Below are 13,248 nucleotides of genomic sequence, written 5' to 3'. Positions count from 1 at the left end.
TCCATCAGGCTGTCATGCTTCAATGATATTCACTGAGGGCTTGTTTTTTGGAAACTAGAGGAGAGAGAGAAAGAGAGAAATATAAGGTACCCAGGAATGTGAATATACCTAGGGGAAAGTGGAGAATCTGTAGTCTGAGGGCTGGAGGTGAAGCTAGGATTAAACAGACGGTGTGTGTTTCACTTCCATTTTAGTCCTACAGAGCAAAGGAGAAATCTAGGGGGCCTGGAGTCAGTCACGGTTATGTTGAAAAGGCTCGCAGGATCAATGGAAGGCTTGCATTTGGAAAACCTTGAGTTCACCAACATTAGACACCTTGTTGCATTACTGCCTCTGACAGTTTTCTGGTGGGGAGGCATCATTGCAAAAATCCCAGGGGCATCTCACCTTGGCAGCTACAGCAGCTCATGAACAAGGAGAGCTGAGAGGGTGTGTAGCTAGGGAACAAAGATGGAATAGGCCAAGGAGGAATCTTCTGTAGCTCTGAACTAAGAGGAGGCACTTCCTTGCTCCAGGGAATAAGCAATCAACCCACCTTTCACAATAAATCTGTATAAATCAGTGTTTGCCAACCAGGTGCCCTCCAGCCATTCTGATGGAAGTTGTAGTCCAAAATTAACTGGGGAAGGCCACTATAATTAATAACTATAATTCTGAAGAAAAAGTGTTTCTTTTGTTTTGGGATGTTGCATGCATCTCAGCAGGCACCATCTTTGAAGGAGCAATTCCCCTATTTCTCTCTCGGTGTGTGTGTGTGTGTGTGGTGTGTGTGTGTGTGAGAGAGAGAGAGAGAGAGACTCTTCCAAAGACTGATGTGTTGTTTGTTAATAAGTGTTGTTTGTTAATAGATTTATACCCTCCTGTTCTGAAGATTTTTCTTTCCCAGGGCAGCTTTACAACATACAGTCAAGCCAAAGCAAAATGCAATCAATGAAAAACTCTTGATTCAGCATTTTAGCACCAGACCAGAAAGACTGGGTGAAGCTCACCAGTTGTGTCAATGGGGCATTCATGTGACCCCCTTGGAGCTGCCATAAGAAAGTATCTCCCTTTCTGACTTCCTTTGGAAACACCTGGAGTTGTGCAATTGTTATTGTCCCTTTGATTAACACACTGAGGTTTTCCAACATGGCGGGGGGGCCTTATGTGTCCTTAAGTGACTTTTTCTGCTACTGAAGAGACTGTCGCTGTGGCATGAATAATTCCTTCAACAGCAGAGTTAGCAGAACATGAAGGAGGTTTGTCGAAAGTTGATGCAGGGTCATGGCTGGCAAGGGCAAATGGCTACAGCATGGGGAAGCTGGAAGCATCATCATGATTACTGTATATTCCTGCGTATAAGACTACTTTTTAACCCAGGAAAATCTTCTCAAAAGTCGGGGGTCGTCTTATATGCCGGGTCATATTTCTTATAAGGCGAGTCTATCCCAAACTCTATATTTTAACTGGAAAAGTTGGGGGTCGTCTTATACACCCAGTCGTCTTATACGCCGGAATACGGTAGTAGAGGTGAAGAAGATTTTATGAAGTTTGGTCCATTACAGGCAAACCCTAACCCTTAGTTGGCATTGGCCTTTGACAGCATCCCCCACCCTACCTGGTGGATATTCCAAGCTCCTTCCTTGAGTCTCGCTTTCTGTTTTTGAAAACCTGAGTGTCTCTCTAGATCTGTTCCTTGCAGAAATAAAATGGAAACGGTGCCAGCAGCCTTTGAACTGATTGCTCAGGGAAATGTCAACCCTTCCAGGGTTCTGGCCAGTGCCTACAGAAGCACCGAACTGAAACAACTGACTTGGCACATATTGGCCAGTCCACCTAGGAGCTGGGTGTGTGTATTGTGTTGGGCTGCAGGGACAGGACAGTGGTCTTGTTGGTGTCCGCCCAGCTGCCTCCCTGACTGAGCTGCCAGAGGTGGTCTCTGGTGTGGTGTAGAGAATCCCAGGACACTAGCTTTGGGGGTCTTCAATATCCATGTCAATACTGCCTTGTCTGGGCTAGCTCAGGACTTGATGCCTGCTGCAACAACCAAGGGGCTGTCTCAACACATGCACTTGACACATATTGCAAGTCATACGCTAGATCTGGTTTTTTCTTTAGAGAGATCGTGAAGGATCCAGCTGGTTTTTTTGGGGGGGGGGGATGATTATCACCTGGTTGTTATGTGTGGAACACTGCTTGGTGAGGTTTTGCCATGATTTTGGTCCAGCCCACCCATGAGGCTGGGTGAAGCAGCCACCTCGGGTGGCAGAAACCCCCTGTGGGCACACCGCTCGCTCCACCACCTCTGCCAACATCAGTGTCGATTTCCAGAAAGATCTTGAGAGATCTCAGTGAAAACTCGCAAGATATTGAGATCTCACATAGTGCCACTACCGCCCCAAGCAAATTAAACAGAGACAAAAAAGCAGGAAGCAGACACTCCAAGGCGTATACATCTCAATTTAAAAGTAAAACTCTAAACTCAATTTAAAATTTAAAAAAAAACAGGAAGGGCATGGGACCTTGGCAGCCACCAGGGTATTTGTGAGGCGGTCATGGTGCCCGTGGGCATCACTGGGCTGAGTGGGTGTTCAGAGGCAGAACATGGATTTTCAGCTCCAGTCAAAGCAAAGGCTACTTTTAAGGAGGTTGGTTGCCTTGCCTCTCCCTCCCCAGTTCTTGGTGCTTCTCACCTTGCTACGCAGGAGGCCCCCGCTCTGGTGTTCGGGGGTGCTGTTTTCTGAGGTGCTCTTGGCTTTCTCCTTGTTGTTATTTGGTTCGTTGTCTTTGATGATGTCGTACTGCCTGCAGAACAGGGCGATCACCCCTGAGGGGGAGAAAAAGCATCACAGGTCCCTCTGTCTTCTAGAAGGGCAACCAGGAGTATCGCCTGAACACCATTTGTTCCCGCAGCAAACCATGAACCGCCTGGGGCCCTGCCCAAGGAGCTGTGGCTGACTCAGCTCCCTTAGCCAGGCCAAGGTCTGCAAGGAAGTGAGTGCAGCTGGAAATAAAAGGTAGAGCCTGCCAGCTCCCATCTCACCCCAATCCAGCATGAAGCTTGAATACAAGGAACTGTATTGGTGCAGAATGTTCAATCCTTAGTTTCTCCTCATTAAAAATGTAGGCCTATCTCCCCCAACCTGGTGCCCACCAGGTGTTTTGAACTACAACTCCCAACAGCCACAGCAGCACAGCCATATGATGCTGGGGCTGAAGGGGATTGCAGTCCAAAACACTGGGAGGGCACAAGGTTGGCGAAGGCTGCTTCAGACCTTCTCAGGCTGTCTCTTTGGTGTTATTCTGTCAAGGTCTATTATTGGCATTTGTACATATTTTTATATCACAACTGAAGAAACAAACATTATTTCTCCTTGCCAACTGAAAACAAAATAACTGGGACAGGCATGATGGTGACGGAAGTGTTATAAAATATCAACCACATTAGAGGGAGTAAATGAGGGAAATTATTCACTCCCTCTATCTCAGGCTGTTTTGTGGAGTCTTCAGGGTTCTGTCAACATTTCTGATAAAGTTAATTATTGGCAGATTAAAAGCAACCAAAACACAGCAAGTATGAACATTCCATGGCGTCACAGCAGCTCAACCAATAGCACCAGAGGCTTCATGGCCACAAGGAAAATACAGCAAAGGCTCTCCAAATAGTTGCTCAGCTTGCACCAGTGAGTTGCCCATCGGGATAGACTAGCAGTAGCCAATATGGTGCCCTCCCAGCCACCCCTGACTATAGGGCATGCTGTCTGGGGATGATGGGAGTTGTAGTCCACTGCCTACCTGATATATATGCTCTGGAGGAATAATTTCAGGTGGCAAGTCAGAGGGGGGGCTGGCTGACCTCAAAGGTTACACACTGCTGTTTTAAGCAAAGTAGTTTTGGAGCGTCACTTGTGCGAAGGGGCTGGAAGGCAGCGCTGTCTGCTAGCAAGCAAAAAGCAGGTGTCTGTTTGGCAGGGCACACACGCAAGGGTGGTGGGGAAGAGGAGGACAGTGGAAAATTCCTTTGTCTCAGAATCCAGGCTGGGCACCGGTGACAAATGAAGGGGGTGGCAGCATTTCCCACAACGGCCTCCATGCTTTAGTGTGCTTGAATTGGCAGGCTTTCTGCTTGCGCGTTGCAAACACGATGTGACGGCTGTAGCAGGAAGGGGCAGCAGTGCAAATAAAAGGACCCATCTCTGCCCCCGTAACATGCTCCGAAAAGAGGACACATTTCTACGCTCTTGGTGAAGACTGGATTCAAGAGGAAATGCTGGCTTGTGCTTGTAACTGAGGCCTTGGTGCTGGTTCTCCTCTTTGAGGAAGGCTTTTTTGGAGAGATTAACATGACCAAATCATCAGTCCTGCAACTCAGTTCAGGGGATAGAGCAGCCTTCCCCACCCTGCTGCATCAGGTCAGAGGTTTTGGCCTACAATTCCCATCAGAGCCAACAGGTGTCACATGATGCTAGGACTGATGGGAGCTGTAGTCCAAGACCAGGTTGCGCCAAGATTGTGTAGGATCAGCTCAAACCAGGCATCCCCAAACTGCGGCCCTCCAGACGTTTTGGCCTACAACTCCCATGATCCCTAGCTAACAGGACTAGTGGTCGGGGAAGATGGGAATTGTAATCCAAAACATCTGGAGGGCCAAAGTTTGGGGATGCCTGGCTCAAACCATCCCTGCAAAAGTGGAGCATTGTGTTCAGAGAATCCTAATGTTGGAAGGGACCACGAGGGTCATCTGGTCTAACCGCCTGCAACGCAGGAGTCTTTTTGCCCAACATGGGGCTCAAACCCACAACCCTGAGATTAAGAGTCTCGTGTTCTACCAGCTGAGCTATCCAGGGAAGTATTCCATTCCAATAAACATGTTCCCTCCCATGAAATTCATGCAGACGCCTGTCAGCTCTGGATTGAAGTGATGGCGAGCCAGCCTGGAAGCCAGACCATCTCATTTGGGAAACCCCTATAATACTAAATAAGTGGAAGGCTGATAGGAATGGAAGTGGGAGCCTTAGATTTGTTCCTTCTGCCTAAGCTCTCAACATAAAACAATTAATAAGTTATTGCAGAATGAGCACGTGTCAGCTTGCAAAGCTACTTCTGTAGGGCTGGCTGTTCAACAGCTTTGTTTTGTACCCCCTCTGTGCACATCTTGTGTAAAAGAAACCAGAAAGTCCTTTGGCTAGGAAGCTGGAGAGTAGGAAGGGAGAGGCGAAATTTGTCCCCAGAGAAGGACGTAAATTATCCAGTTTGCTGTCTCATTGATTTGCTGGCCTGCTTGCTTCACCTGAAACGGCCCTCCTTCCTCCGTGCTTCCCGTGAAAGCAACTGCAAACCTCCCTGGCAGAGTGTTTCTGCTTTTCATAAATGTTTCATACTGCAGAAGGGGCAAAAGCAGCTGTCGGTGGAGCTGGGGGGCTGAGCACAGAAAGAAAACAAGCCTGAGCTGCCTTTTGCATTAGCTCGTGCTTGGCAAGTCCCAGCTGGCAGGAGAAGGCAATGCAGAAGCAGTACGAAGAGGAGCCACTTCAGAGCTTGTTTTCAAAATGCCAGGGACAGGAGAAACTAGCAGGGAGCTGGGTTGCTGTACTACAACTGGGAGTGAGAGCACTGTGGGTCCAAACACCTCTTCCTCTCTCTTGGCCTCAACCTCTGCAATACTGGGGAGATGATGAAAATAATCACATTGGACTCCCTTACCGAGCTGACCAATTTATTGTTACATGCAATCCTACCCCTTTCATCCTAGGGTGATGTGACATCCAGCCCAGCGAGGGAGGAAAAAGCACACCCACTTGTCTCCATGGCAACAGAGCTCATTGTTGAGATAAAGATGATGGGCACTTGGCTGAGCAGCCAGGGCCATCATCTTGACAAACAAACTGGTCTGACAGGTTTCCTCTAATAGATTTTAGCTTCTCATACACAAGATCACAGATCTGAAGAGACCTACTGTATGTCTACCACCCCAACTGACTCCTTCCTGAAACCTTCAACATTATTGAGCCTCCTGACTTGTAGGTAAGTAGGTTTTGACTTGTAGGCAAGTGGGAGCTGGACCATAAAGAAGGCTGATCGCCGAAGGATTGGTGCTTTTGAATTATGGTGCTGGAGGAGACTCTTGAGAGTCCTATGGACTGCAAGAAGATCAAACCTATCCATTCTGAAGGAAATCAGCCCTGAGTGCTCACTGGAAGGACAGATCTTGAAGCTGAGGCTCCATTACTTTGGCCACCTCATGAGAAGAGAAGACTCCCTGGAAAAGACCCTGATGTTGGGAAAGATGGAGGGCACAAGGAGAAGGGGACGACAGAGGACGAGATGGTTGGACAGTGTTCTCGAAGCTACCAACATGAGTTTGACCAAACTCCGGGAGGCAGTGGAAGACAGGAGTGCCCTGCGTGCTCTGGTCCATGGGGTCACGAAGAGTCGGACATGACTAAATGACTAAACAACAACAAGGTTTTGCAATATCCATTGTTAAGTGAGCCATTTGTGGGAAGGGTATACAAGAGCACAACAAGCAATTATTATTCCACACTTTCCAGCACATTTTCTCATCACTTTCCTTACTGCAAAAGTCCTTTTATTTGGGTGATGGGATGGAAGCTATAGGAGGAAGCTTGCTGAACTGGTCAGACCAGTCCCTTTGTCAGTGTAATGGCCTTAGCTACTCAGCTAAGTACCCTGCATTTGCATCTGAAAAGAGCGAGCTCCTTTGTCATAGAAACAAATGGGTGGGCTTTTTCCCACCTCTCCTAGATGGATGCCATGGTCATCCTAGGATGGAGAACTATAGGCCAAGCGGGGCTGTGTGGGGGTGAGTTTGGCTGGACTGGAAGCTGGACAGAGAGACTTGCCTTGCTCTGTGCTGAACCCAAATCTGTGGCTTGGGGCTTCCCTGGAAACCTATAGGAGAGGCAAGATCTGTGGAAGCGTTAATGCTTTTATATATATAACCATATATCCTAAAGACACTGCAGTCTCCAATGACCTTCATTGCACCCTGGGTAAGTGCAGGCACCCCGGAGTCTCCTGCTGCTTGGAGATTGGGGCTGCACATGGGTGTCAGACTAGAACCCAGAAGGCCAGGGTTCAAATCCCCAGTCGGCCATGAAGCTCACTGTGGACCTTGGGCTGGTCACCATCTCTTGGCCTAACCTACCTCACAAAGTTGTTGTGGGAATTAAATGAGGAGGGGGAGAACCATGGACACCACCACCTTGAGCTCCTTGGAGGAAAAGGTGGGATAGAAATGTAATAATAATCATTGGACTTTTTATTATTGATCTTTGTAAGCTGTTTTGCTCAGGGAACATTTATTTATTTTTGGCTGAGGAGGTAAAACAGCCTGATATTCAGTGCTTTATTCCCTAGAAAAATAGGTGCCGGTACTCGCCATGAAGTTGTTACAGTAAGTGTCACACTTTTTAACAATGGGGAAAAGTGTCGGTACCGCGCACCCTTGAGTACCCCCTAGAGAAAAGCACTGCTTATATTTATGCCCATTCTGCAGATGGAAGGTGGGCTGATGTTGAGAGAGAGAGAGAGATGCCTGAGGCTACTGAATTCGTTCATAGCCAAGGCAGTATTTAAACTGGGGGTTTATTGCTCACCCCCTTAAGTCGGTTCCATGCCGCCTGTTTAATGAGCATTCAGCCTGGATTCTGGGTAGTTAGATTAGGCGGCGGCAGCTATTGAATGATAATCCATCTTGTTATCCTCCTCTTTCCAGTGCATTCCCCTATCATGTTCCTTATCCCAAAAAGTCCAATCTTTCCAGGTGGAGGGGAGGGTTTTGTTTCACGAGAGCTCCAGATCAATTTTAATTGTGCAGCCTGATGTGACTGAATCCTACCTGTAAACAGTGACCGTATGGGAAACGACCTTAGACACTACTCTGCATTGACTCTGGGAATTATTCGTCAATATGTGCAAATACACCTAAATATACAGAGCAGTCAATACAGATGGAAGAAGAGAGACAATAAAGAACAGGAGTCTCTGGGCATGTGCAGAAAGTACAGGCTTCCTCACCTACACCACACATCTGGGTTTATAGGGGGTAATAGTGTGAGGATACGAGTTCAAGGCACGTCCAAGCCTTCTGCTTTTACAAATGACTCACACTGGCAACAACCTGCTGGCAAACTTGCAGAATTATAGCAGAAGGGGCTTGAATATTTATGGAGACTATAAACTAGCACACTTTTATTTATTTTGACAGAGCAGGAACCATTATGGGATGGTGGGGAGTTGCCCCTCTAACTTCCATATGCAATCTTTCCTTATGACATCTCTTAAGAAGTCTAAAACGAAAAGCCCAGCATGGCCAGTATTGCAGGTTAATCTTAATTCCAAAAGCAGACCTTAGATTCAACACAAATTACATTCAACACACATTTAAAACACGCCGTTTTCCTCAAACCTGGGAAGCGTGGTTCCCCCTTGCAGACCTGCGATTCCCAGTACCCTTATCAAATTCCCAGGGTCCTTTGCAGGATGTTTTGTGTTTTACATCTGTGTTGGGTGTGCTTTGAATGTATGGTGTGGATCCTTGATTCCTCATAAACTGGTCACACACCAACACCTACAGTTCTATGATTCTATCAGAGAGGGAGCAGTTTTGCTTACAGGAAAGCTTTCTTTTTGTCTCTCCACACCTGTCCTGCCCCTCGATTCCTCGTAGTAGATTTTAAGAGGATTGGGGCTTACTGCCATCCTGCTGGTTTATGCTCTAATAATGCTTCAGGCCATTTATTGTTTTAACAATTCTGTCATTTTTACAGGGGGCAGTTAAACAGGCACTCTAGTAAAAAAAATACTAATAACACAGAGAAACAGGAGTGGTTTGCAAGGCAGACACAGGGTGGTAATTTACACTTGATTTTGTCTGTTTAGACTTCTTCAGAATTTCAGAGAAGGCACATAGTGAGAAATCTTGACTGGCTGGCAATTTACAAGCCTCTGATGGGGCAAATAAAGGCAAAAGAGTCTTGTGGCACTGGGGACTATCCAGGGAGGCGAGAGGCTTTTGTGAAGTCATTTCAGTTCCTGAGTCCATCCCCAGGGACTCAGCTGTTTCTCAGCTAAAGAAACAGCTATTTGAATGTGCACCAGATGACGACAGAGAGCAGGAAATTTTAAAACTCTATTTCCCATAGACATTTTTTCTTTTGTTATAACGATCTAATTTCTGACTTTTTTTTATAGCAACCCCCCCCCCCCGAGTTTAGATCCACCCCAGGAAACAAGCTGGGTAAGAGCACATTGCAAACACACTTTTTTTTAGAAAGATAACAACCATACTTGTGTGCAAGCTGGGCTAAAGTTGGTAAAATTCTAATAATCTCCATACTTGATTATAGTCAAACCCAAGCACATGTAACCCAAATAACTGCATATTCTTCCTCATTCATCCCTCCCTCTGCCCGCTTTCCTCTGCAGTCTGATCTGTGTTCAGTTTTAGACTGGAAACGTAATTGGGGCAGCAGCCTCTCCTCTTGTGCTTTTGAAAGCATCCAATGCACAAAGGCAGGGACATATTGTGAAAATGACTGCCCAGTTATGTCCACCTGTGCATATGTCTTCAGGGTCTTTTTGTGTGCACAAATTTCTCTGTCCAAAACCCCCAATACAGTACATGCATTTATTTTGCATGCATTTAGGGGACTAATACTGACCTGCCCACATGAACAAGACCACAACAATGATGAGGATCTCCCCGGCTCGCAGCTGCTGGTTCTTCTCTCCCATCTCCTTCATCGTCACCTCATCTGCACAGGAAGGGGGGGGGGAGAGAGAGAGATATGGCAGACAGCCTTAGCTCCATTCCAAGCCTACCCTCACAGATTTTTGTTACCCTAAGCAAAGAATTGGGCAAAGAGTTGACCAAGGCATCCCTAGGTGTGAGGACCATGTGGCTGCCCCAATGGACCTCAGAGTCTCTGATAGCAGCCTTTTCCAACCTGGTGGCCTCCAGGCATTTTGGATCACACCTCCCATCAGCCCCAGGAGGCAGCATCCTGCGGCATTTTAGATAGACTACTCTCAGCTTGGACAAACAAACCATGGCACCCCAGCCCCTCCCTCACAAGGAACCTGGTCAAGGTCTCCCCAGCTATGAGGAGATATGTTGCGCTTCTATTTAATTCATAGTTGTTATTTCTACATGTGTATAAACAAAAGTAGATCTGTGTCCTCTTTTTGAGTGATGTGTAAGTGGTCAACCTGTCCTGACTCAGAGTAGACCCCTTACTGGCCTTACATCAGTCATATCCTTTCATTTTACTGGGTCTGCACTGAGTAAACCTTACTTTGGTACAACCCAGAGGATTTCAGAATGTTCAAGATTTTCTCACACTTGAGTGATGAGCAACTTCTACCCCTTTCTGCCTTGCTGGGTGCTAGGTCAGTTGTCATCGCCCACCCCCTCTGTACCAGCACACTATTCTGTTCCTCCTTGCTGTTTTTCCAGCCACCAAACTGATTTTTGCAAACCTGGAAAGGCTGCTGTGCTGCCTCACGTGGGTGTATTCCTCCCTAGCCCTTTTGCACAAATCCGCACAATGCAGAACCCACCACCCAATACACAGGCAGCAGCTTCGCCTTTTGTTCTAGCTGGGCAGGTGCTTGAAAAGGCCCCGTAACCCAAGGGGTGTATCGTGCACCTGGCAGGTCGCAAGGCAGGGCTGATGCATTCCCTCTTGGGCAGAGGTGTTGGCAGCAGCAGCAAATGTTGCGCAGCCCCAGCTTAGGCTTTCCAGCTGCTTGCTTCCACTTCACTTCCCAGCTGTGCTGAAAGAAGGATGTTCATCTGACCAGCTAGAGGGCCCCGGAGGAAGGTGCCACAGCAGTGGATACCCTCCCCCTGGAAGAGGCAGGGTGCACAAAATGAGAATTATCTCCTGCTGACTCTCACTTTCTTCTGGTATTCCATCCCAGCTGACAGCAGTGGCTCAGTGGGGTCCCTTTGCCACTCCTTGCAGCTCCACTTCGCTGCCCTCCTGCAAACAGTGCCGCTTGTCTCCCACCTCCCGGGGCCCACAACCTCCTCCTCACTTGCCTTTGTTTTTGGAAGCCAGCTTCTCTGCTTCCCGGGGGGTCTTGAAGTGGACTGGTTCGCTGGCTGGACTCTGGCCTTGGATGCTGATGGACTGGACGTGCACAATGTACTCGGTGTCCTCCTCCAGATCCCAGAGGGAGCACGAGCGGGTGGTGGTGTTCACCTCCTGAATGAAGCGCAGCATCCTGACATCCTTCTTCTGCAGGGGGAGAAAGCAAAACACCCACATATTCCAAAGGGCCAAATGAAAAATGGCAGCAGCAGCTCCCAATGCTTAAAACCAGGCATCCCCAAACTTCGGCCCTCCAGATGTTTTGGACTGCAATTCCCATCATCCCTGACCACTGGTCCTGTTAGCTAGGGATCATGGGAGTTGTAGGGCAAAACTTCTGGAGGGCTGCAGTTTGGGGATGCCTGGTTTAAACCCAAGCCTGTCCCAATCAGAAGCGTAGCAAGGTCAGGTGATACCCGGTGCAGAAAATTTCTTGTCACCCCCCCCCCCCAAGACACATTCAAATTATTAAAAGAATGAAAAATAAGATACTTAGTTGCAAGTGTTATTTTCTGGTTTATTTACTGAATATTGTGAGCATAAGCAGCTTTGGCTTAGCGGCCCAGGAGGTTGTCCACAACGCCCACGCACCGCTGTTGACTAGGGCAAAGGCCATTGCTTCAAGGACCTGCTCTGCTCTCCCTTCCAGCTGCTTTTGGCTCCTATGTTTTTGCAAGAGCTCACTGAGACACAGTTTAGTGACTGCTTTCAATCACTCTCCTCTCCTCTTATCAGGGTGGTTGAAACAGGAAGCAGCGGCCTGCGGAGGCCACCGCAGTGGCCCCAAAACTCCAACCACTGCTGGCGGAGGGCTAAGGAAGTCGGCCTCGGCAGCATTGGGAAGTCGACCTCAGCAGCACCAGCCCTTTCCTTTCCTTCGCCCCCTCCCCAGCCCACAGCTAATTGGCCAGCTGGGTTGGGGGTGGGGTGAAGGTCCCAAGGCAAGGAGGGTGGCACCTGGGACCTGGGCAGCTTTTCCCACCTCTCGGAGAGGTGCTTCAATAAGTTTATTTTGAAAATACTTATTTTTCTCCAGTTTGTCACCCCCCTCAGTTGTGTTATGTTACCAAGAGCGCACCGCCCCACTGCCCCCCCCTTCCTATGCCACTGGTCCCAATCATTTGCTTGCTGCTTTGAAATAACTGGTTTTTGATCACAGGACAAGGTGTCAGAAGACCTTTAAATTCTGATGACAGGGGAATGTCTGAATGCAAGGAGGGAAGAGAAAGTCATTGCATCTTTCTGAAGTTTGATTGACAAGGAAACTTTAGGTAGTGAGTTACATCAGCCTCTTAATTACTGTAATAGTTTGTTCAGGTTTCATATAAATTTATTCAGGTTTGTGTATTTCTTTTATTTTTACATCTGTTAAAAATAGGAACTGAAAGGGAATGCTGCGATTTGCCAGGGATAGTCAGAATATTATTTATTTTATTTTTTGTCAACTAGTGCTACTTTTATAAGGATATGTAGTTCCCATTGTTAAATTCTTGTTTTATGATCCAATAACTAGATGCAAAGAAACAATTCTGAATCTGAGGTTGCTTCCAGACAACCTCTTTACTGATTCAACTGCACAAAGTTCCTGGGAGGTTAGACAACATTGGCTGTTTATTGAGCCTCCATTCTGATCTTGCAAAAAGTCCAGTTTTAAGGGAAGGGATTTTGCCACCTACCTGCTGGGAGATGGCAAATCCTATGACCACCTCTTCTTCCAGGACGTCCCAGGTCACAACAGCTGAGTTGGCTTTCAGGAGCTTGACTGTGACATTGACCGGAGCGGAGGGGCTGTCTACAAGGAGAGGGAGATTCACATCACATGAATGGAGAAGATGCTTAGAAGCAGAGACGGAAGCTGGAAGGACTTCTTCACACCACACATGATTAGGTAATGGAATTGAATGTCAGAAGAAACATAATAAATAAATAACATAATAAATAACAACAACAATCTATGGCTTTTTAAACTGCGGGGGGCGGGGTTTATTGTTTTTATTTGTTCCTATGTTAAGCATTTTTGTGTTTTTATATTACGAACCGCCCTGTGATCCTCTGCTGAAGGGCAGTAGTAGTATTATTAGGCACTCACTCCCACCTGAAGGAGAGCTGATGGTTGCTCATACCAGGGTTTTTGGGAGAAATGCAGAAG

General features: G+C 47.4%; 1 protein-coding gene across 1 annotated transcript in view; it reads right to left on the bottom strand.

Annotated features, from left to right (window-relative positions):
- Window positions 1-12: 12 nt before the first annotated feature.
- The window catches only part of FNDC5 (fibronectin type III domain containing 5), a 30,570-nt gene continuing 17,334 nt past the window's right edge, over window positions 13-13,248 (bottom strand). Inside the window, exons 3-7 of the mRNA XM_035118757.2 lie at window positions 12,776-12,934; window positions 11,048-11,246; window positions 9,666-9,758; window positions 2,673-2,806; window positions 13-54 (exon numbers count right to left, since the gene is read on the bottom strand). Coding sequence (XP_034974648.1) covers window positions 13-54; window positions 2,673-2,806; window positions 9,666-9,758; window positions 11,048-11,246; window positions 12,776-12,934 — 627 coding nt within the window. The remainder of the gene's footprint in view (window positions 55-2,672; window positions 2,807-9,665; window positions 9,759-11,047; window positions 11,247-12,775; window positions 12,935-13,248) is intronic.

The sequence above is a fragment of the Zootoca vivipara genome, chromosome 6 (genome assembly GCF_963506605.1).
Source record: "Zootoca vivipara chromosome 6, rZooViv1.1, whole genome shotgun sequence".
Classification (NCBI taxonomy): Eukaryota; Metazoa; Chordata; class Lepidosauria; order Squamata; family Lacertidae; genus Zootoca; species Zootoca vivipara.
Note: the sequence above shows the minus strand (reverse complement) of the source record. Positions and strands in the feature narration are given on the sequence as shown.